The sequence below is a fragment of the Podarcis tiliguerta genome (assembly GCF_965153285.1).
Source record: "Podarcis tiliguerta genome assembly, chromosome: 12".
NCBI lineage: Eukaryota > Metazoa > Chordata > Lepidosauria > Squamata > Lacertidae > Podarcis > Podarcis tiliguerta.
In genome coordinates this window covers 32,029,201-32,054,738 of record NC_139545.1, presented here as the reverse complement: position 1 = coordinate 32,054,738, position 25,538 = coordinate 32,029,201, and the positions used below count along the sequence as shown (strand labels likewise).

Sequence of the window (25,538 nt, the reverse complement as noted above, 5' to 3'; positions counted from 1 at the left end):
AACTCCTATAAAGAGAGCCAAGGTGGTCAACCCAACACACTTACGTTCCTCCAAAATCAATGTAGAACCATCTCTGCAGAAGCTCGTAGGTCACTAGGGTTACTCCAAACTGTGGAGACGACCGAAATACACGAGCTGAGGGGAGGAAACCACACCATGATTAGCCACATTAATGCATCAGGTTAACATGCATCCTTCCTTGTTAGAACAAGTGTTTGCAAAGGCTACCTGCAGCTCCTTTCCAAAATGCCCTGGGGCCTTCCTCTCGTAGGATCTTCCCGAAACAGTCAATCACGCCGCTGTAGGTCGTTTGTCCTGCACGGGCTGCCACCTGTAACCTCGTCTTGATCACATCCGCAGGCGTCACTAAGGAAGCGGCAGGCATTCCTGGAGAAAGGGAAAGCAGGGCAGAAAAGAAACCAGCTTGTTGAACTTGCTTGGAGATGGGTGAGTTGGCCTGCTAGGACCCTGGGAAGCTGCCTTATGCTCCATCTAGCTCAGGATGGTCTGTGCTGACTGGCTTACTAGCAGTACATGTGAAAAGGATCTAGGGGTCAACAGTGTGATGCAGCAGCTAAAAAAGGTTAATGCCATTCTAGGCTGCATCAACAGAAGTATGGTGTCCAGATCAAGGGAGGTCATAGTACTCTTTGGGGGCGCGGGTGGCGCTGTGGTCTAAACCACTGAGCCTTGGGCTTGCCGATCAAAAGGTCAGCAGTTCAAATCCCCACAACGGGGTAAGCTCCCGTTCCTCAGTCCCAGCCCCGGCTAACCTAGCAGTTCGAAAGCATGCCCAAAAGTGCAAGTAGATAAATAGGTACCACTCCGGTGGAAAGGTAAACAGTGTTTCCGTGCGCTGCTCTGCTTCGCTAGAAGCGGCTTAGTCATGCTGGCCACATGACCTGGTAAAACTGTCTGCGGACAAACAGCCTGTAAAGTGATATGAGTGCCACAACCCCAGAGTCGTTCGCAACTAGACTTAACTGTCAGGGGTCCCTTTACCCCTTGAAAACTGTGTCCAGTTCTGGGCACCACAATTTAAGGATGTTGACAAGCTGGAATGTGTGCAGAGGAGGGCAATTAGGATGATCAAGGGTCTGCATACCAAGCCTTATGAGGAATGGTTGAAGGAGCCGGGTATGTTGAGCCTGGAAAAGAGGAGACTGAAAGGAGACAAGGTAGCCATCTTCAAATATCTCAAGGGCTGTCACATGTAAGATGCAGCAAGCTTCTTTTCTCCTGCTCTGGAGGAGAGGATCTGAACCAATGGCTTCAAGTTACAAGAAAGGAGATTCCGACTAAACATACAGAAAAACTTTCCGACACTAAGAGCTGTTTGACAGTGGAACAGTCTCCCTCAAGAGGCTGTGGACTCTCCTTCCTTGTAGATTTTTAAGCAGAGGTTGGATGGCTATCTGTCATGGAAGCTTTGTTTTTCTTTTTAAGTTGAGTGGCAAACAGAAGTCTTCAATATGTCTGAAGCTTGCAGAGGGTCTTGAGTTCACTTTGGGGAGGTAAAAGTCAGCTCCCTTGTAGTTTCCAGCATTTGCCCCTATGTGCAGAAGACTGGAAATTTTTGCACTTTTTTGACTCCAGGGCTACATCCTGTGAGAAGTCTTGTTAAACTCAAAACAGGCAGACAGGTACAAGTTGTGCACAATGCGCCAAAATAAAATAAAAACTCCAAACCCCAACTCAATAATGTTCCATGTTTTCCTTTGGGCATATGCACATTTTTCAGCGTCTAATTTCTTAGGCAAAGTCTTGTTGGAAGATTTATGCTGGCAGATAAACAACAGAAAGCAACAAATACCGAATTATCAGCAGAGAAGGGGCCACAATCCTGAAACATGCTCTCTCCATGAAGTCAAAAGGGGCACCTCAAATGATTTTAGGCCTTGAACCAGCAGTTTTTCAAACTCAAGTCTAATGAAATAATCCGTATTTAGATTTAAAGAAAAACAAGGGGGGAGGACAAAAATAAAGCAAGACTGTATTCAAAAACAGTGTCTCTTCTTATTTTATTACTTTTCCATTTTGCATCAGTTCCAAACCAGCTTGGTCAGATGTAGATGCATAAATCTCCTTTGCTTTTGCTTTTCCCCCCCATCTACTTCTTCCCTCTAAAGCTTAATAATTCTGTAACAGTTTTTGTCCAAACCAATGTGGTTTGGCTCCAGAACGCCATCTCACTTTTTTTTTTAGTAGACTCCTTTGAAAGAGATGTAAAAGTGTGTGTTTATCACCGAAATAAGGACTGCTCCTCCTCTCTCAAAACCCATTAAAAAAGAAAGGAAAACACACTGTGCGAACATTCACATTTGAACATTTGGCAGAAGGTGGCTTTCTCTTAACGTGGTCAGCGCTTCCCTTCAACTAGTCCACGAGTCATCCATTTCACCTCCTGCTTATGAGACACAGAAGCTGGACTTTCACTCTTTAAAAATTAGCTGACTCTTGCAAAGACAGCAGCCATGCAGGCAGAAGCCCCGTCCCCGCTGTGGAGGTGGTATTGCACAGGAACGATGCCGCCATGTGAGCCTGGTTTGGCCACAAACCAGCCAGTAGTCTTGCATGCTTCCAAGTTACTCCCCCTTGGGGACATCAGCAAGTGTGAACTAGCCCTGAGCTTTGTGGTACCATTCCCAAATAGTTTCCATCTTATGCAAATTTTTGGAATGCAACTATCTGCAAGGCTTTGAAAACGGCAAGCCAGGATTCTTCAGAAACGTCTTTTAATTGCAAAGGTCCAGGCACCCTCGGCTGAATTAAATAGTCTAACATAGGTTGCAAAGCAGGCATCGCACAGTTGAGTAAAAACTCATGCTGCCCTGGGCACCTCTGGGAAGAAGGGCAGGCTATCAACAGAATTAATACTAACAACAATAGTGACACAGTCCAGAAACACTTAGGTACAGGAACCAAGAGACTGCTGTTTGTGGCAAGGAGGTGAACAGGTGAGAAAGAAGCAAAAAGAAGTTTGGAAAATTTTGGACAGTTGTCCACTTGCTCCTGAAACGTGACATCCAAGTTAGGGGTGTGTGGCACTGCTTTGCGGGGGTTCCAGTCCTACTTGGATGGTAGTTTCCAGAGGGTGAGGCTTGGGGAGTGTTCTTTGGCCCTGTGGAGCCTAAATGTAGGGTTCCTCAGGGTTCAATTGTAACCCCAATGCCGTTTAATGAAACCACTGAGGGGTTTTGGAGTACGTTGTCGGAAATATGCTGATGACACACAGCTCTATTCATTTACATCTGGACCTCTGAGGTGACAATGGCCTTGACTCAGTCAAGAAATTCCAGGTGAGTGCTATCCCTGGACAGACTTAGTTGTGCCAGTCCTCAGCCCTTGAATTCTCCAGATACTTTGGGCTACAACTCCCATTAACTCCATTCACTCTGCCAATAGCAGAGGATGATGGAAACCTCAGTCCAAAACAAATGGAGGGCACCGTGATAACTACCTGTGGACCAAGGGGCCTTGTGAGAAACCTACTTCTGTCCCAAATAACCAAACCTAGTTCCTGTCTCCATTTCCAGCGGAAGAATCTCTTCCCAAAAAGTCTTTGAATGCTCCCCGTCAGGGGAGTGTGATTATTATGTTTCTGCCAATATAAAGTATACATGATAAAACTTCAGTTCTTCCTATAATCCTTTACTTCCTTTTAGCCCAATAATGTCACCCTTGCTTTCGCTAGTACCTGCCACTCATTCCCACCCTGCCCGATAAGAGAGTCAAGTCACTGCCCTGAATAGTAATCAGCTAATGGAAGATAACCTGAAATGGAAATATAGTTAAAAAAAAAAAAATACAAGATAGGGTCCACATTACTGTGCATTTTCTAACCCTATACTGGCAACTACTGATAAAGAGAGGCTACTTCTGTGGCTGAACTGAACTTCAAAGAGACAGTTATCACAGTCTGCAATCGCTTAACAATGGGCAGAGAAGGAAAAAAATTAGAAAATCTAAGAAATGACTTGGCTCAACACACTGGCTTAGGTTTCAAGTCTAGATAGGATACAGAGCTCAAAAACTGTTTTGTTCCATTATGTTGGGTTACAATTGACCTGGCTTTAAATCCATAGTCTTCTGACTATTCAGCACAAAGTAATGTACTAACTGAGCAGTTTTTTATAACTGCATCTCTTGTGGATGTTATGCCTAGTCTTGTATCATAGGAGTAATTAATTATATTACCACCTGATCCCTTATATCCTTTGCTCGATCACTAAAGACTTCTCGGGAGTCACTGTTAGTGGCTCCTCATGGCTTGGATAAATCATGTGTTCAGTATTCTGAGTCCATTTCTGCAGGGTCTCCCACACACCACTTAGACACAACTGTAATTGAGCAGCATGTAAATTGTCAAAATAATAATGAATTAAAAAATGAGAATCTGAAAGTCCCAAATCAAAACAAACATCTGCTGTAGAATGGTGTATGCCATCAGCACTGGGTTAGCTGAATGCAGGCAGCGGACAATATAACTAGACTATAATGGTGCTCAGGGCTATGGTACAGATAACATGGGCAACATTTACCACAGCTTACTCTTCACAACAGAACAACTAAACAGGGAAATGCACCCAATCTAAAGGCATTTTCACAAGTGAAGAATCATTTCACAGTATTTGGACTACTGTAATCGGGTGTATTTTACTACTTGACTCGTTCTAAAACTGACTGTAGGCCTTGGCTGGAAGGAAGTATTTAAGAACACAGGAAGAATGCTGCAAGGTCAGAACTAAGTACAGGCTAGTGCAGCATCTAAAAGTGGCCAACCAGATGCCTATGGGATGTGAGAATGACAGCACTTTTCTGAGAGCGACGCCAGGAAACCGGTATGAAGAGAATACTGCCTCTTGGTATGGGAAGTAACTGCCATGACTGGTAGCCACTGACAGCTGCAACCCTCCAAAAAATGTGGACAATGATCATTTAAAGCCATCCAAGTTGGCAGCTGTCCGTCACCAAAGAGGTGGCAGCGAGGTCCACAATTTAACTTTGCAACTTGTCCTGACTCTCCCACCATCTTTGTGCTGAATACCACTAACCGTTGAGCTTCACTGGGTGACTCCAGGTTCCAGCTTTATAAGAGACAGAGGGGGAATTCTCACTCTCCACCCAATGTTTTATTATATATACCTCTTCCCCCACCACTTTTTATTTGCCTTTTTTTAAACAAACAAATACTCATTAAACATTGTATGCCTTTCCTCTCAGGAACCCCGTGATAATTTTGGCTGTCCTTTCCCTGCACCTTTTCCAGCTGTACAATATCCCTTTTAAGGTGTGGCGACCAGAATTGCCACACAGGATTCCAAGTGTGGTTTGGATATACTCAAATGCTTAGTCATCAGGGAATGGACTTTCTTGCATTTCCCAAAAACCAAGCATACTTTAAGTTTGCATACTTAAAGCCTGGACACGCTTTTCTTTTCTTTCTTTTAAAGAACACAGCAGTGAGGAACTGGGACTCAGCACTAAAGTGTGAACATTCACATGTTCACCAGAGATGTGTGAAATACGGAACAGACGACTGCAGAAGGCTGATAGGCAAGGGCTGAGGCTCAGGGGCATGGCATGCAGAAGGCCTGAAGTTCAACCCTGGGCATCTCTGTATGTAGGGCTGGGAGAAAACCCTGCCTGGAGAAGCTGCTGCCAGTTGGTACAGGCAATACCAGATGGCTCAATGGCCTGACTCAGTAGAAGGCAGCTTCCTATGTTCCTAAGCCATCCTATTTAAAGTCTAAGCATATGCTGATTTCGTGGTCTACAAACCAGCACTTCAGACCTCTTGGTTGTCATCTTCCAAACTAAGCAACAATGACACATGTCCATGCAGGCAAATGGCAGAGCCGGGAGTGAACCAGCACCTCAGATCCTTTTAGCTACCAACAGCAGAAGTGGATAATCTAGCCATCAGCCGTAAAGAGCATTTGGCTGCAAAGAGCATCCGGATATTATATCCTGCCTCTTTATATAGACAGTACATGTTGAGAACAAAAACATGCCAAGTTGGGAAAAGAAGGGGGAGAAGAAGGTGAGAGAGAGACCGCTTAGAGCTCTGCTCAGAGTACTCGGCACAGACTGAAGCAGAGCCCAACGCTGAAAGAGCTGAATGCTGGGGTCAACGCCTGTGGTTTCAGGAACGGGAGCAGTTAGCTTTGATACTCTCGCATTTGGAATACAGAAGGCAAAATGCTCAATGCCTGCTTTTTTCTGGGCTTTCTGAACTGTGACTCTACACAGGGCCCCTTTAGCTGCTTCTCAGCAGGACAGGGGGGGGGAAAGCATTTGCTATTTGCCTTTTCATTCCATGCAGAAGAGGCCTGGCTTCTCCCAGAGCCATTACATTTCCATTATCTATCATAATAACAGAAGTTCACCTTTTAGATAGATTTATATGCAGGATTTCAAATATGCTACTTTAAACATATGCTGATTTGAGCCACACTGGAGAGAAAGATTTTTTTATTTTATGTATAACTTTTTTATTTTTAAGAGAGAGCTTTCCCCTCTCTACCCTTTCCAATAGTCAACAAAGTTTATTATGCCAGCCAGCAGCTTCTCTTTTATCCCAGTGGCTTGGTCTCCTCCTGTCAGAAGGCATGGATAGATTCGGGGCATGCCTTCGGAAACTTATATTATTAACATGACGTTCAAAAGTGTGCTGATCAGGGAGACGTCAAAAGCAGGAATATTTTTTTATGAGCCACTTTTAAGCAACCCCTTTCACGGCCCCCACCCAAATGCCTGCGAAAGAGAGCTCTTCGCATTACCATTTCAACATTCAAATCTATCACAGACTGACATAAGAGAGTCTGGAAATGGAAGACATTCCTAGTGCAGATTGGCTGCAATGCTTGAGTCAGCTGTATGTAACCGGCTAGCAAGGGTCTAGCAGTCGGTCACCAGCAGCATATGATGCCAGACTCTGGCAAACACACCAGCTCTAGCACTTAAGATTCTGGTGACATGACCTATAAAGCAGAACACCAGGCAGCATCTCTCTGTGCATTCACAGTAGTCCCTTCGCAGACCTAGTCCTTCACATATTCATCTCAGGCTTTTAAAAAGACGCCCATGAGCTGTTTGCTGCTAGATCATCATGTGGCAAGGAGTTCCACGAGCTATATTACGCATCATGTGTGGGCACATGCTTCCTTTCACATGGTTTAAACCAGATGCCAATCCATTTTATAAACTCCCAAGTTATTCTTTTTTCTTTTCTTTTCCAAATCTGGAGAGAATTGCAAAAGCCTCTATCAGGTTTCAGGCACAGCATCTACAGGAGGATACAGTCATCTATGGGTATGTGTGCAAGGAAATCTGAGCCTTAGGAGAAGGAAAGCATTGGGTGTGGGGGCTCTGTACACTAAACCTCATGTTATTTAATCTGGTCCTGCTCTTGCAGGGGCAGGCATGACAGCTTTGGAGCAGAGAACATGCTTTGCAATGCATCAGTCCCTGGCACGCCTCTGCCTACAACCCTGGAGAGCCTCAGCCAGGCAGCACCATAGCCTAAGGGTAGCCAATGTGGTGCCCTCCATATGTTTGTTGGACTACAACTCCCATCGTCCCTGACCACAGGCCATGCTGGTTGGGGCTGATAGGAGCAGAAGTCCAACAACATTCAGAGGCTCCAGTGCTCCCCGTGCTGGTCCTAAATAATCACCTCTTTGCTCAAAATGTTGCTTCCTCCAGATCACTGACCAGTCCACCTCCATGGCAATTCCACTACTGAACAAAGTCCACGTCACAGTTCCTGACCCAACTAGATGCAGATTAAACTATTCAAAGACCCAATCCACTTGCAATCTCCAGGCACCAAATGGTACAGAACAAGGTTGGGGGACCTTTTCTGGCCAGAGGGCTGGATCTTTATCTCCCCCCACCTCCCCCCTCCTCCAGCAGGCCAAAGCAGACAGGTAGGTGGGGCTGTGGGGCTGCCAATCACCTGGCATGCTTTCCTCTGAAGCCCTGAGTCAATTGAACTATTGTAAGCATTGTAAGCATTATCATGCAGGGATGAGTACCAAGGGCTTGAAAATCATCCAACTCCTGGTGCTTCTCCTTCAAATGGCCACACATTTGAGGGGGTGGCTGTTTTAAAGCCCTTCGTTTGGAAGCATAGGTGATGTACACAAAGGTCTTCCAACTACATGCATTGGAAGAAGAAACATGTGAGAGGCTCCTATCCCTCTGTCAAGCTGCTGGGTGGTGGGAGCAATGCCTTACTGGGCAACTGGGAGCTTTGGGCATGATGCCATGCATGAGGTCGGGTGTAGGATGGTTGAGTGTGGCTTCCTAAAAAATGCTCTGGCAGGCCCAATGGAGAAGATTGGCAGGCCACGCCTGGCCCCTAGACTAGAGCTTCTTAGGCACCCCTGGTACATTAACGTCCCAAGGAAAAAACATTACTTACCAGCTATTGCTCCAGCTAGAAGCAGCGACCAAGGGCTCACCCGCCCATCTTCACCTGCAAAAGCAGATTTCATGTGAGCGTAACAGGGGAAGTAAATGGCAGAGAAGGGGATGTCACGGAGAAAGCATGCCTTGGCTCCCTAGGACAGGAAAACAGAACAAAGAAAGAAAAGCTGCATTATGGACACAGCAAGGTAGAGGAAGCGCAGAATTAAGTTGCAGACCACAGAATCCAACCAGCTTCTTAGGCACGCTTGGTTAGGGTAGACTGTGGCTATATTGTTTTGCAGAAGCAGCCAGTGCAGCGTAACCACCCTCAAGACACCAGCATCAGTGTTGCTTACTTGGGTGGCATAAGGTGGGGGGGGGCAGGGCAGGGGGGCAGTGGTGTCTGCACAAGTGCACTAGTGGAAGTGCAGGAGGGGCTCTGCTGGGGTGCATGGGCAACCCCAAGCTCACTACTGCTGTACTCACTATCGGTGTCTTGTTTGCCCAACATAGGACTCGAACCCACAACTTTGAGATTAAGAGTCTCACGCTCGACTGACTGAGCTATCCCAGGTGTTGTGCGAAGTCTCAAGAAAAGTTCTCACACTGTAGATTTAAGAATGTGGCCGATGCAAATGCCTACTGGCACCAGGTGCCTTGGCTGTATTTATTCATTTATTGGTACCTGCTTAAAACATTTTTGTTTAGGCAAGTCTATCCAGACATGCAGGTGTTGATGTTTTAGTTTAATGCTGGATTTAATTGTGGGGTTTTGTTTTTTTTAACACGTTTTAAGTTATGTGCTTTCACTGGTAATTTTAATATCGTATTGCTTGAAAACCGCTTAGAGGTTTTGTTACAGTAAGTGGTATATAAATTTTGCTAAATAAGAAGTAATAGAAATGCTTCTTTGGCTTATAATACTGGACCAAAATAAAAACAATATCCTGAGTACCAGCATACTGGAGGATCTCAACCCCAGGTTTCAACACCCTATAGCTGACAGGAAGAAAGACTTTGCATGTGACAAAGCTTGCTGCTTGCAGGGCATGAGCAATAAAGCAAGAAGCAGAATTGGGCAGCACAGCTGCTGAGGCTCCCTGGCACTTGCCCAGATTGTATTCTCAAGATTGTGTAGACAGACTCCATCTGCATAGCAGGCCCTTCACATTTTGCAATAATTCTATTTGTTGTAATGTGTGTGTTTTTTTGTTTCTGTTTGTTTGTTTACTGGATTGTCTTTTAAGGTTGTCAGCTGCCTTGCGGTTGGTATGGCAAGTGGCACAGAATAGTTTGTGAACAGACAAGCCAGCAAACCAGTCTTGCACAACGGCAAGGGGAAACACAGCTTCCACTTGAACTGAACACAAGAGACTTGTGGCATTGTGTAAATGGTGCACAACTGCCTTGAGAGCTGCACGAGGGGAAATGCTGACTGCCTGCAACAAACTTAAAAAGTCAGTTGCCATATTGATAACACTTCGCTTTACAGGAGTGTAGTTTGTTGCATATAGATATATAACCTGTTCTTCCTCAGGTGAGAGGAGCTATGGGCAGTTCTTCCATGAGTCCCTGAACAGGTCAGCCTAAAGATGCTCAGTGGTACAGCATCTGCTTGGCATGGGGAAAGTCTCTGATTTAATCCCTGGCATCTCCAAGGAAGGCCAGGAGAGATCCCAGTCTGAAATCGAGCCACTGACAATCAGCAGAGTGGCTGTGGGACCTTTGGGATCATCACCGGCAGGCAGAACAAGCCTTGTTCCCCACACTTTCAAAAACGTGAGATCTGTGGTGGCTTTGATTTAGTTTTATACCTTGAACTATAAATGCAGCTTTTGAATCCCCACGACGGGGTGAGCTCCTATTGCTTGGTCCCTGCTCCTGCCAACCTAGCAGTTTGAAAGCACCTCAAAGTGCAAGTAGATAAATAGGTACCGCTCTGGCAGGAAGGTAAACGGCGTTTCTGTGTGCTGCTCTGGTTCGCCAGAAGCGGCTTACGTCATGCTGGCCACATGACCCGGAAGCTGTACACCGGCTCCCTTGGCCAGTAAAGTGAGATGAGCGCCGCAACCCCAGAGTCTGCCACGACTGGACCTAATGGTCAGGGGTCCCTTTACCTTTATAAATGCAGCTCAGCCACAGATAGTCAGCCTTTTTACCTTTACTTTCCCCTACGAAAAGTGTAACAGAAAAGACAACCGAAAAGCAGGTACACTTGGGATACACAGAATGCAAAGAAACCAAGCTGCACCCACACTTTTCTCCGGATGACGTATGGGGGTCACAGGGTGAGATTCTAACATGGCAGCCCTGGAATTCGCAGATATTGCAACATAAGCAAAGAGAACCAACGCCTGATCTGGTAGCACATATGTGTATCAAAGTGCAGACACAGCCTTTTAGCGCTTGTTAACTTTGCCTCTACACAGCGCTTGTTCGTTCATGCTGGCAGTGCTCATCCATTAATGCAAAACAAAAGTGGGAACAAAATGTTGCACCACGGACTGCTCCTGTTCAGGATTCCAGCCAGCCATGTCCTTTTCCAGGATATCTGATTCCTTTCCACACACCCCTCCAACAAAATTCTGTGCGCACTGAGCACAGTCAGTTTTCAATGTGCTGCTTGGGGGAGGGGGGGTATCCCCCCTCTACTTAGGGTTTTTTACCTAAAGATTCTTCATACTTCCCTAAGTCTGCTTATACCCCCCTCCTCTTGTGCAGGGGTGGTGCTCTTGTTGCTACATTAAGGCTCCACACTCAGATAATGAGTTTAATATTAGTATACAGAATATCAAAGAACTAGAGTACTTGTGAAACTGACTCCTATTCATCTTCCCTACCTACCCCTTTATTCTCTTAGCAAACATCTACGGTTGCACTCCTGCAATCATTTGCTACAAGGGCGTAAAGCATGCCTAAGGGGCTCATAAATGCAGTGAGTCGCATTCCTAGAGACAAACACTCTTCCGGGTTCTACTGACTTGGCAGGCAACCTTGTGATTTGTTGCACTCTCTGGCAGGCAATGCTGGAGATGAGCATGGATTCTTTCATCTCAAATATTTTCCCCAAAGGGTTGGGGGAAATATGCATTATGCCTTTTGTCACAGGAGAGTTCATTAGTCTTACTTCATTTTCCATGCTGTCACCCAGATGCCTTTTGTTTCAATTGCACTTCAAGACACTGATTAGGATCTTTCAGAGTCCTTCATGCCCTTCTCTCTCTGCCCCATCACAACCTTAAGGTTGACCAGGAACCCCATCTCAACACCACCCAGGTTTAACATCAAAGGAACACAGGAAGCTATTCCTGGTACACACTTTCCATGTGGGTTCAGCAGGGTTCTAGCCCAGGGCTGCGGAGCCTGTGGTCCTTCAGATGTGGTTGGACTACAACTCCCATCAGCCTCAGCTAGTTCAGAGTGTGGTCAGGGACGCTGGGAGTTGTAGCCCAAGAACATCTGGAGGACTACAGATGTTCCCCAGCCCTGTCCTAGCCTGAGCCTATAAAGCATGCCTTTATACTTGGGCAGGATTTTGGTTGAGAATTAAGGCAAGAGATTTCTGCATATAAAAACTGGTGCATATTGTTCTGCTTTCCAGTGACAGAACAGAACTTCAGATAAAGAAATGGCAAATATACGCTTCAGTTTCTTCAAAATCATTAATGGAATTTAAGCGGCACTCTCTTCTCACTTTTACAGTAATCTCTTTCCAGAGATGGAAATAGCACACTTCTATATATATATAAAAGACCCTCTGGTAATATGCTTTCAGCTTTCAAGGCAGAAAATATCTGTCAAGCTTTGTTCAGCTATGTGTAAACAAAGCTGGATCAAAACTCGGATTCACTTTATTAACCACCACCTTTGGCTCCTTTCCAATATCTCAACAGTCTAAAGTTTCCCCTCGCCAACTCGGTTTTAAAGTCTGGGAAAAGCATGTTTACAGGCAGGCCTCATTTAACTGCAAGTTAATCACCTGCAACCAGCTAATGCCAATTAGGAAGGCTTTAAGGGAGAAGGGCCAATGCATCCTGAAAATGCTAAGGAAACAGTTTGCTGTGAAGCAAGTTCTCGTATAGTTTTCAGTGAAACTTGCTTCCTACTTTTAAGCGTGTTCCAGATCGCCAGTCTCACTGTACCTTAGTGATGTGTATGCTGTAGAAACCCCGAAATCAGCTTTAATATTAGTCCTCAGGTAAATTATGATGATCGTCTGCCTGAGTTTATTCTGCCTAGCAAGACTCAGCCCTGCTGGGCGTGACATTTTTGGGGTGTTTATTTATTAAGGCATTCCCCCAACCCCTTCACCAGCCAGCTAATTTGACTCCCCACTGCCACATCTTTTCTCTTGGGCCTCTCGTGCCTTTAATACTGGATCGTATCTTAAGAGAACAAACCAATAGAGAAAAAGAGCTATGGGTTGTCGAGAGGTTCGGATAATCAACTCAGAGAAGTCAGAGCTGGGGCAGGTTCTTTGGCATGCTAATTCTCGCTTATTCCAGCCTTACCTGAGGTAAAAAAAAAAGTAGGGGGGGGATCTAAATAAACTATTTCTACTACAAGGGGAGGGTAATTATACTCACAAAGGCACCTCTGTGTCAGGGTTGGGCATAAGGAGCCAGAAGGTCTGGGAGACGCAGGCTTAACCTAGTCTCCTGCAGTGAATGCACATTGTCTCGTGTAGGGGGAAAAATGCCAGACTGGGGGGACCTTGCAGAATTCAAGACAACAGTACTGCACCTTGTCTGAGAGGGTTATTTAATGCTTCTGGCACCTGTACTTACCGCCATCCTCTCTTTTCCTACCTTACAGGTTTAGAATTTATTTGGCATGTATAATTGTTATTTTGATCCTATAGCAGCAAACAATAGGCAGCATGTCATTTCTTGATCCGTTAGCATTCCTCTTGGGTTTCACGGGCAACTTAACCCTTCCGATTCGGAAGTGCAGCAAGCGTCGTCAAACACGCCCCCCCCTCAAAAAACAACAACAACAAAAAACTTTCCTGGAAGCCCCCACCTGCTCTGCCTTCCAAAGCCCCAGGGAAAAGTTGGAGAGACTTCGGCTGACATCTCAGCATAGAAAGGTGAGGTGCTCCAAGTTTAGAGTTTTAAGTTACGTCCAAAGCACTTGAGCAAATACAGTATTGCTCCCGTAAACCAAAATGACAGTGCTAACAACACTGAATACACAGATATGTGTAACTGAACTAGTTTTACTGAACAATACAAGTATTTTGAAATTATCTTCTCAGCTCATGTCAGGTTTGCTTCCTCAATTCCAAGGAGATGGCACATCCAACTCTAGGGGATGGTCAGATAGGGGCTCCCACCTGCTTCCACTGAGAATCCCCCAGAGATGCTTGTTTTAGACAGTGAAAGCTACAGCAGAGAACTGTTGAATTTTAATGTATACAGAAGTTTAATCCTACTCATTTGGGCCTGAATGGAGACAATGGTTTCCTGTCCCATTACAGATGCTAATTTGCCCAGCATTGCTGAGATACGCTGTGTTGTCATCAAAAGTGGGGAGGGGCAGTGGCACTTACCTAACCTCTTGGCACCATTATGTAGCTTACTGAGAAGGAAAGGGGCAGGAAAGTGGGGGAGGTCAAGTGCAGTTCAAACACACTGGCAGGAGCACCGGATTGGCTCCAAGGGGGCAGACATGCCGTGTTGACCTCCCCGCTGCCTCATCCCTCCCGTTCCGGTAAACTGCAATAAGACCAGAGTCAGGAAGCCAACTAAGCTCCTCTGTTCCCTCTCCCTTCCAGAAGCTCCTGGTGATCTCCTCACATACTTATTTTCCGTACATTCAAGCTCTAACTGAATTGCCACTTAATTCCAGCTTCTCCATTTTTTCCTTTACTCCCCTGTGATTAGATACCTTGCAACTGAGGATTACACTTCATGCATCTGATAGAGTGGGCTCCAGTCTATCAAAACACACAATTTATTAGACTTTAAGACCAATTTATTCGTCCATCTCAGCACCTAATTTATTAGTCTCCTTTGCGCGGCAGCAGACTAACACGGCTACCCCACCGGAGCTTGCTTTAAAGTTTCTGAGAAAAAATTAAAATGAATTAAAATAACTTGGATAATTGGAGGAAAGTACAAAGGACCAAAGCTATTCAGAAAGCTGAATAAAAAGGTGTTAAAACAGGAAAAGTGATCCCATCTAATAGCTATTCATCTAACAGGAACACCTATCATAAACAACATGATAAATTAAAAGGTTAACCTTCATGCTAACAAACATGTTCTTGTTAAATTACTAAACAAAAAATCCTAAAAATGTTGGAAAGTGTTTAATGTATTAATTTTTAAAATAAATAATAACACTAACAATAGGGAGTTATATTTTACTTCTGCATGCATGCCATTCTGTTCCATGGTATATAATTCAAATCGCAACAAATGCAATTCAAATGGCATTTTTTTAGAAGTGGGCAGAGGAGGTAATATACAGTATTATAACAAATAAACTTTGTCCATGAGAAGAGGTAGGTATTACAAACATTGTGATACACATTGTAACTAAGAATTATAATCTGGAAGTGAGTCACAAAAGAAATAATAATAATAATAATAATAATTATTATTATTATTATTATTATTATTATTATTTACCCACCCTTCACCCCAAGGTCCCAGATGGGGCTAGAACAATTAAAAGGTAAAGTTGCAAATAGTTTAAATGTAATCTACTTTCCTGTAAATCTATTTTGGCACAAATACGAAAAGCTGATGAAGGTGCACAATTACACAGAGAAATATACACCTTTTAGCTGCTCTGGTTTCATTTCTATTTTGAATTTTTAAAATATTGTTTTTCACTATAAACCTTTAACAAATAATTTGAATGCATAATTTAATATATGTAAGCTACTTAAGAGTTTTTTTCTCATGGTTAAGCATTAGTTGCTACGATTTTACCTTTTTTAAAAAAAGTCACAGCCTTGAGGATGTGGAGTATTTAAGACATTCCCCTCCCTTCTTATTATATTATTTATTTTCTTACATTTATACTCCACCTTTCTCCTGTCATGGAACCCACAGCAGGTATGGTGGCCTGGAGACAGTACTGATGGCTGAACAGAGAGGGTTGGGGGCTGAAATTTGATCCCTACTCCCCACTCCTGAGGCTCCCCGCCCCGCTTTGGACCATACCTTCGGTCTCTCCCTGCCCAAGCAGTGCCATAATGCAAATTCAAGGGAAATTATTCCATAGAAAAGACTGCAATAAGACAGCTAAAATGCTAACAAGTCAATGGGGGGCACACCCCACATTAATCCCCATTTGGTGACCCCCAGAATTCGGCGCCGGGGTGCCCCGCAACCCTTGCACCCCCAGGTAAAGACAGCTCTGGTAGGGCTCTCCAGTCTGAAAAGACACAAAATAGACAGCTCACGCATGCAAATTCCCTCGCTATTGTGGCAACAAGCAATTCCGATAGGCGTGACTGAATAATGAAGCAACATGTACATGGAATCACTTCAGATTTCCTTCCTTCCTTCTTCTTTTAAAGACTTCCAAATGTTTAGTATGCACATATACAACAAAGCTGGTATGTAACCACTGTTAACTCTGCTCAGATGTGTTTACATGGCAAGCCAAAGGGGAATTTATTAGCAGTAGCTATAGCTACTTTTTTGAACGGGTGAGTGTTTCCTTGACTTACCGCTAATGGGAGGGAAAGCATCCACTAGTGGCATTGGCAGAGTGGTTTCACCATCACCACACAGAGAAGCAAATAGCTCAGTATGGAGAGCATGAGACTCTTCATTTCATCATGGTGGGTTCGAGCCCCATGTTGGGCTAAAGATTCCTGCATTGCAGGGGTTTCGACAAGATGACCCTTGGGTCCCTTCCAACTCTACCATTCTATGATTCTATTACATGGCCCACCATCTAAATAAGACACACAACCTTATTCCCCTTAACAATAGGTAGAATTTGAATGTCACACTAGGGCTAAGAAAAGCATGCAACTACAAAAATATATTTTGGGGGGGGGGGTATGGACAACATTTAACTAGAATGCAGCTATTAGGATGAGTTGTAAGGTATCAAACAATATTGAAGAACAATTCCAGGATCAAGCAAGAAGTAACACACAAATGCATGCAACAGTAGTTCACATGTTTTTCATGAACTGTTTTGTCTTTTTGATGGCGGGGGGGGGGGGCAATTGGGAGCAGTAAAGTGGTTGGAGGGAAGGGGCCTTCAACTCACTCCCATTCTGCTGCTCTCACAGACTAGTATTGTAGTCTCCCCTCCCCAACAGTATTGTACATGTGTGCTTCTAAGGTCAACACATAGATCTTTGGAGTCCAGAAGATAAAGTTTCCTAATTTCTCCTAATTGCACAGCAACCTGGCTTGGTCAGATTGGCCAGAACTTCCAAGGCATCACAGCAGCTAAGCCAATGGCAGCCACAGAAATGGTGACATCATCAGCCGGGGCTCCCTGGCAAAGATTTAACAAAGGACTACTGTGACACCAGAGCAGATCAACATGGTGTTGCTCAGAGACTAGGCGATTGCTTCTAAATAACAATGTTTAGAATTGAGACGTATATTGGCTTAAGTCCAAGGAACAGGAGAATGCAGAAGCACACGAGGACATTGCTTGATGACGTTCAAGGTCTAGTTGCTGTGCTGATGGGCCCTGAGGTACTCTAGAATTAAGACCTTTAAGCCACGTGAGCCTGACAGAAATCTCAAATAAACTTTAGCAGCTTTTGCTACAGGGACTGAGGTTTCTTTCATTGTATTTTTGGGCACCGGCGTTTCTTTCTTTTTGGATACTGTTAAAAAATATGCCACTTTCTAATTCTCAAAAAGAACGAGTTTCAAACAACAGTTTAAATAGCATATTCTCTTCCACTGACAACCAAGATGTATTTACCTTGTAGAGGCCAAAAAATCCCAGGTCCCGCAATACAGTAAGGGCACTAACGCGTGGCCCCGTTGTGATCTCTCCAGCCACTTGCAAGCGGATCTTGACAATTTCCAGTGGGTTTGTGAAAATCACTTGAGATGCTCCGGCCTGGAGTGGGGAAAGGAAAACACATGAGTGGCCCTGTGAACATGTTCTCACTGTGAAGTGCAGAAAGGAAGAACTCTCCAAATGCTGCTGGCACAGGGTCTCCAAGTACTTCAGTGGTGCCTTCACAAGGATAGGGGTGAACTGAGGTGATACAGCGACACTGCTTTCTGAACTGCAGTGCAAAATGAACTGATGTTAATTATGCATTTTAATTGCAATTGATTTATGGATTGAAAGCTGCTGGTCTGCTAAACACAATGAGCTAAACAACCCTTAGATAAACATATGCCACTGTAACGTGACCTCCATACAGCTTTGCTTAAACAGAAGTCAGTAACATCTATTTCCATAATTCTGGAAGGCCAGGAGTTGAGTAAAGCTAGCCGTAGACATTTCAAGGCTGAATTATTAACTAAATAGAAGAAATGAAATCTGCCTGGCAGCATCTATCACAGTCTACTAAAGAAGGAAATCTGGCAGAATCTTTCTCTCTCTCCCTGTTTTGGCTCCCGTACAGAAAGTGCTGTGGAACATATGTATTTACAACAACTAATTTCCTCCGCTTTAAAAAAGTTACTGAACTGAAAGTTTGTATATCCTCAAATGGCATCTTACTTGGTTGCTGCTAATCTGATGTGAACATCCTTTCTCTATGCAAAAGGCAGTCCTACTTTATTCAACTCGCTCCAGATAGCACTAGAACTCAAGCAGGAAACCAAGAATTTTTTTAACAACTCGGTAGCTTACTTTCATTTATTTTTTTAAAAAGAACCTTGGGTAATGATGTGGCCATTTGCTTAACGTAGTTAGTCATGAGGAACTGCCAACAGCCCGTTAAAACAACAATACTTAAGCAGACAAAGTGCATCACTAATAAAGCTAATCCTACATATGACAACTAGAAGAGCTTGGAAAATTTGGGATGTAAACCAGTGTCGTGGAAGAAAAAGAAAACAGCCCTCTTCTCCCTCAAACCCAGCCATCTCTGGGAAAGTAAGGCATCAGCTTAGTTCAGCCCCTGAACTGGTACGCTGTGATTTCCAGGGCTGGACACCTGGGGAAAGCAAGTCTCTGAGGTTGGTATACAAAAGGGGAAAGGATGAGTGCCCTGGGTTGCTGCAGAGCTTGTGTGGCTTGTGTGAGAGCCAGTGTGGTGTAGTGGTTGAGAGCGGTAGTCTTGTAATCTGGGGAACCGGGTTCGCGTCTCCGCTCCTCCACATGCAGCTGCTGGGTGACCTTGGGCTAGTCACGCTTCTTTGAAGTCTCTCAGCCCCACTCACCTCACAGAGTGTTTGTTGTGGGGGAGGAAGGGAGAGGAGAATGTTAGCCGCTTTGAGACTCCTTAAAGGGAGTGAAAGGCGGGATATCAAATCCAAACTCTTCTTCTTCTTCTTCTTCCTGGACCCAGTGGATCAGTATTTTTTTGGTTTGGTTTTCCTTGCAAATGTATCCCTGCACAGTAGCAAATCCTCAAGCTCTGTCACGGTGAGCCTGGATATAAGGCACGAAACCATTTTTCAAAATGTCCCCCAGAGTAATTGAGAGGAAGCAGAAGATGATGGATTGTTTACCTGCCTGTGCCCACTCTTGGCCAGAGGCCACGGAGGGAGGAAAACCAGAAGGGCAACAGGGGGAGCCGGACTCTGATGAAACTCCTGTGTCACACGCATGGGTCTCTGGAGGTTTCCTGCGCTGGTTTTGCCTGCACTCATACTCCCGGGGCTACACTGCTATGCTTGCCAACGATAGCAGACAATGTTGTATTAAATGTGCTAGTGTGGGAAGAATGCTGAGAAGTATGCTGTATCTGTTCTGCTGTGCCATCTCCATAGCGCATGGGGCCTTGCAGGCATTTTCTCAAAAACACATGGAGGGAATCTGACGCAGATGGATTATGTTAACAAGGCAAGGATGACAGTTCAAGTCTTAAAGCCCTTTGAAATCAATGGTACTACTCGGGGTTATTAGAGGCCAAATCATTAGTTTCTGATCTCCAGCCAAAAACCCAACTCCGAGTCCAGCCTGGGCATTCCTCTAGTATTTTCCACAATTGATATGCGATTAGCCATTTCCTTCTATTTATTTTAATGAGCTGCAACTGTGGATACCATGCCTATATTGAAATAATTAAGACGAGAATGATATTCCTCCCGAAGTTTCAGAAACGGGCTGCTAAGCGGCTTTGAAAATCTGCATTATTTTAAAATGCAGGTTTGGTGTGTGAAATACCACCAAGCTTGTTGGAAAGTGGCAGCCTTTGCAAGCTGCGTTTAAATAATGAAACAAATGATGGAGGCTCTTAAGTATGCCGGACGGAGAGCAAATTGCGCGAAAGCTCTGAACTGCGGCCCCTTTCCAACAAAAAGTCTGGGAACTCTGCAATCCTACCACAGTGAAAGTGCAGATAGGGGAACGCTTAGTGGGGGATCGTATACTCTGCATGCAAAAGCCCCCACCCCACCCTGTTTCTTCTGTTTGAAATCCTGGAGAGACATTGCCAGTGACTGTGAACAATACTGAGCTAGTATTGTCCATATAACCATTCCCAGGTTATCAATGTATATCATCTCAATGGAGCCGCCAACTGCTGGGTGCTTCTGGTGACAAGGAAAAACACACCTCTTCGTTACAGCTTTTTCTGAGAGTTAAGACCAGCCCCTGTCTACTCTTGCGGCTGTAAACTGGTGTCTACACCTGCTTTGCACACGGAAGGTCCCAGACACAGCTGGCAGCAAACCCTGTCTGAAACCTTGCAGAGCTGCTGCCAGCCAGAGTAGACAATACTCCGCTAGATGGACGTAATGCTCTGACTCAGTATAAGGAAGCTTCCGATAATACAATGATCAATATGGGGTGACACTAGTCTTGCTCCAAGCAGACACCATGAAGTCAAGGGGCATTCTTTTCAATGGGTTCACTCTGAGTGGGACTAAGCTAAAGCAACTTGTGGCTTTATTTATTTATATTTTGAAGTTTCATTGTTTTGCCTGGCAGCGGCAAAGTATCAAGTCTGAACACATTTGCTTAATATATGCAATTTCAGAGTTCACCCCATCACTAAGTTTCACCTGCGCTTCAAGTACATGGCTAGCTGAGGTCAGCCCATGGCATTCCATCAGTGGCACTGACTCTGTTCATGTGTTTGTGACCAAGCACCATGATGGTGCCTGAGGAGGTATGTTTTTAATTATCGAAAGCAACATGCGCAGTAATGGTGAAGAGGAAACAGTTATAAATATACTCAGCCACTCTTATTCTACCATCGGTAGACTGAAGTTCTGGAAGGCTTCCACAGCAATTTCACACTGAAGTATGGTACTACCACTGCATTGGTTGGGTTTTTTTGATTGTTACCTTTATATCCTACCTTTCCTCCAAAGAGTTCAACGTGCCATACATGGGTCCCTCCAAAAAAACTATACAACAACCCTGTGAGGTAGGCTGAGGGACAGCGACTGGTCCAAAAGCACTCTGGAGGCATATGCGTGGGAATGCCACGGCCTAACCAACGGTGGTAAATTTGCTTCTGTCAATGCTGCACCGTAGTTAGAGCAGGAATTGCAAAACTGTGAACCTCCAGATGTTATGGGACTCCCACTATTCCTACTTATTGGCCATGCTGCCTGAGTTAAAGTCAAGGGTCACAGGATCCCCAGCCCAGAGCCAGAATGTTGGGTTTGGGTGCAGGACCAAATCCCTACTCGACGAGGAAGCTTACTAGGTGGCCCAGGGCAAGCCAAGATCTGTCAGCCCTAACCTACCTCACAGATTGCTGTGAGGCTTCCGAGGAGCTTCTGGAGGAACAACGGGATCAGAATGTTATACTCGCAAGCAAACAAACAAAAGAAAAGAAAAGGGGTTTATGTCATGGCAGTCTGCAGGAATTTAAAGCCCTCACTGCTGCTTCAGAGACCTCAGCGACATCCCATAAACTACATTATATATGCAAGGATTTGATTTAAAAAAGTAAAAACAAAAACAAAAAAGCACTTAAAGTTAAAATATCACTCTGTTTTTAAAATAATAAATATTGCTGGAACGCTTTTATGGAACAGCAAGATGAGGATCAATGTTGAATTGTTTCAGCACTCAAGGACCACACAACACGACAGCCCTAAGTCGCCTCATCCACTCTCTACCGTAGGTTAATATGTATTTTTATGGAAATTTGTTTCTGCACTTTTTCAGTGACAACTCTTGACTTCAAAACAAAAAAACAAAAACCACAATATCACTAGACACCTCTCGATGGCAGTATAACCTTGTACACACGTGTCTATCATTCTTCTTTTCTCTTTCTTTCTTTATCATATTTTCTCTGCACTCCCCAGGAGAAATGGGGAGGGGGGAGGGAATGGGATATTTCTCCTTTGTCTGAAAGAAGAGTGTTCCGTCACTTAGGAGGGGGAGGGAAATATTACCACAATGCTGCTGACCACCTTAATTACTATTTAGGAGGGAAAGAAACTTGATTGTTTGCTTGACCCACCACTCAAAAACAAGTTGAAGGGAGCTCTCAGGTCATTACACGCAACTGAACTAAGAGGAAAGCATGAAATGATAAATGCAACTTCTCCTTTTCTGCTTCTTCTTCCCTTCCCATATCCTGCACCTCAGACTCCAGAGAGGACACGGCAAACTTTTGCAAATCATAGAATTCTGGACTTGGAAGGGAGGGACCCCCCCCCCCCCCCGATGAATTGGTTGCAAACACAATGAAGTTCAGGTTTTGAAGAATACCATTTATATAAGTGCAAGCAACCGCTGCGTTTGCCTTGTTAAAGATAGAGGGAACAGCTTGAATGCTGGGAAAAGCCAATTTGTGAGTAAAGGGTTGTACCTGAACATCTTTCAAAAAACAAGGTTGCATGGACTATCAAAAGAATTTAGGAAGAACCCTGCATTCTGTTCCCAAGAGGATAATTCTGTTTTTTTTAAAGCCCCTACTTAGTCGCCTTTTGTTCTACACTAAGGAATTCCAAATACTAGGAGATCCAGCCTTTCGATAACTTTGGCTGCTCCTTTCTACTCTAGACATTTTCCTGCTCAACAATGTTATTGCTGAGAGGGTGGCCACATATGCACTGCCAAAATAGGGGGAAATTGTCATTAAAGCGTGGGGGGTGGGGAATAAGAGAAGTATTTGCCCCCTCAAAACCAGTACATGTGCTAATTCTTTAATAAGTATTATTTAAGCAGAAATACAATATATTTCACAATAGTAGGGGATGCAGTGATCAGTTGACCTATGTGTGCCTGCTGTCTTAGTGGAAAACTTTTTATAGGGACCCACAAGGCCCTCCCTGCTCTCTTTTCATGGTTCTTTAAACCAGACATGGACCAGAAAGCCCTTCAGATAGAGAAGATGTCTTCAAACAGAGGACTGTCATCTTTAAAGCAGATCACGCGGTTACCCTGTTTTTGAGGGAGGAGCTACAGACATCTGCCTGCAACTACAGAGCTAGCTGCACCACAGACTTCAGTAAAAAGTATGGCAATATTGGTCAAAGTTAGCAACTTACAAAGTTATTAACCAGGGTGGTACAGGCAGGGCAGGAATCTCATTATAGTCCACTGAAATTTGGAGTCATCTTGGCTCCTCTGAATGACAGAGCATTCCTAGAGAGCCTTCCTTCCTAGAGAGGCTAGACTGGTTCCCTCCTTGTTGTCCTAGGTAAAGGTAAAGGGACCCCTGACTGTTAAATCCAGTCGTGACCGACTCTGGGGTTGTGGCGCTCATCTCGCTTTACTGGCTGAGGGAGCTGGCATACAGCTTCCGGGTCATGTGGCCAGCATGACTAAGCCGCTTCTGGCGAACTAGAGTAGCGCACAGAAACACCGTTTACCTTCCCGCCGGAGCGGTATCTATTTATCTACTTGCACTTTGACGTGCTTTTGAACTGCTAGGTTGGCAGGAGCTGGGACCGAGGAACGGGAGCTCACCCCGTAGCGGGGATTCGAACCGCCAACCTTCTGATCGGCAAGCCCTAGGCTCTGTGGTTTAACCTACAGTGCCACCTGGGCCCCTCCTTGTTGTCCTACCAGCAGGTAAAGACTGTTTTATGGTGTTGGGCTTTGGGGAACAACTGACTGGGGTTTTGTTTTTTTTACTTGATTATTTACTAGATTTGATCTGTTTTTATTTCATTTTAATTCTGTTATACTTTAATTATTTTTAAACTTATTTTTTTTAAGCTTTCTGTGTTTTAACCATGTTAGTTTTCATTTTTGTGAGCTGCCTTGAATCCCACTTCTAAAGAAAAGGTGTAGGAAATAAATAAATAAATAAATGATGATGATGATGCCCCCAACACCTGAAGAAAATAGAGTCCCGATCGGATATCAGCTCATGTCACTTCTCTCTGCTACTCAAATCTTAATAAGCAGAGAACCAGTGTGACAACATACTTCTTGCATTTTGAAATTACTAGAAAAGTGGTGTTTTTTTAAACAAGGAATGCTCCCCTCTTATTTAAAAAACAAAACGGGATTTATCAGCCCAGCACAATATGAACACACAACTTAAGGACTTCAGCAGTACATTTTTATCTTACAAAATGCTGAAGATTTCTTTTTTTAAAAAAAATAGCTGGTAAGGTAAGCCTTACGAAACCATGGAATTAAACAATATGAAACAGTAATATTTCTACTAACATGGCATAGATTTAATTTAGTGAGGAAAAAGACGAAAAAATTTAAGATTTCCTCATTCTAATTTTCTAACGGCATGTCTAAGTAGGAAAAATATAGTTTATTTACAAGCTCTGACCAGTTCTGTGCTATAAAAACAGAAGACTTGATATTTTTCACTTTATTAGCTATAGCAGTTCTTCAGAAGCTGAGCCAAGAAATCAAAGTGGAGCCTATTTGATTGAAGTTATAAAAGCAATTAAGTCACAGGTTTGTCAAATATGTTAACATTTGGCTCTGCCTCTAGTATGTGTCTATTTTGACTGCAAGTAGTAGGAGTAGTAACATTTAATGATTTACAGACCTTCCATGTCTTAAGGTCTGGTAGCTGAATTAAATCTTTTTTAAAAAATCATAACTATTTCTCTCTTCTTAATTCAGTTCTTTTTAGTGGTCCAGCAATAAGATTTCAATCCCTTGGAGCAAACAAACATTAACACAACAGCAACAGCATGCCATGAAATGCAATATTAAACAATAACACATTCTAGTACATATTGTCAAGCTTGACAACTACCCAGGTGAGGTTCCATAAAATTGTCACTACTTTCCAGGCCACCTGAAATGTAAGGAATGTTTTATACTTGAAAAGTGAGAATGTAAACCTTATCAATTATCATCTGTACTCCTGCTCCGAAGTCAACAAGCAATTTCTTCCTTGGCAAATTGTAAGATGGGACAATTATAACAGATCAACAAACATCTTCCGTTTCAGTCTTACTCGTTGCCATAGATCTTGTGGCAATACCCCCTTGTCTGGCTCTTGTAGAAACTGGATAAGCATAGCCTGACTGGTGGGATAGAGGGAATGACCTGCTCAGCTCCATAAAAGGTTAAACAGCAGAAAAACATGAATTCCTGATAGATTCAGTATCTTTTAGAATAGCACATGGGACTGTATCCCTTTTAATTTTCTGAAAGAATGGGAGTGGGGAGTTAGGTTTTTTTTTTAAAAAAAATGTATTCTAGTAAAAGTGAAAACCTTGGATTGCATTTGAACGTGGAGATAGAAGAGCACACTAACTGAGGAAAAACCAAGCAACGCTATAAATTACACTAAATTTGAAAACTAATAATTCATAATGAACGGACAGCAAAGAAGCTTGAAGTAATTATTTTTCAAAGCAGCGCCTTCTCTTTTTTTTCTTAAAATGAAAAGATGCTTAACTTTTTTTAAAGAAAGAAAGGGCAACAGAGGAAACAACACTTAAAAAAAATGTAGTCCAAAGGTAAAAATGGGCTCACATAAGCAACTTCAATCCTGCCAGAAATTACCCCTCTCATCCCTACATAACAGACTTCAGTTGATACCAGTGTTGTATCCCATATCAATTCAGGAGAATGAATTACTCAGTGAAAACAAAATTCTAGGTGCT

General features: G+C 43.8%; 1 protein-coding gene across 2 annotated transcripts in view; it reads right to left on the bottom strand.

Moving 5' to 3' along the window:
• SLC25A13 (solute carrier family 25 member 13) overlaps nucleotides 1–25,538 on the bottom strand; it is a 107,698-nt gene that overhangs the window by 2,805 nt on the left and 79,355 nt on the right. For both annotated transcript variants that reach the window (XM_083405395.1, XM_083405394.1), the window contains 4 exons: nucleotides 17,332–17,472; nucleotides 8,429–8,567; nucleotides 229–387; nucleotides 45–135 (listed from right to left, as the gene is read on the bottom strand). In XM_083405395.1, the coding sequence (XP_083261521.1) occupies nucleotides 45–135; nucleotides 229–387; nucleotides 8,429–8,567; nucleotides 17,332–17,472 (530 nt within the window). The remainder of the gene's footprint in view (nucleotides 1–44; nucleotides 136–228; nucleotides 388–8,428; nucleotides 8,568–17,331; nucleotides 17,473–25,538) is intronic.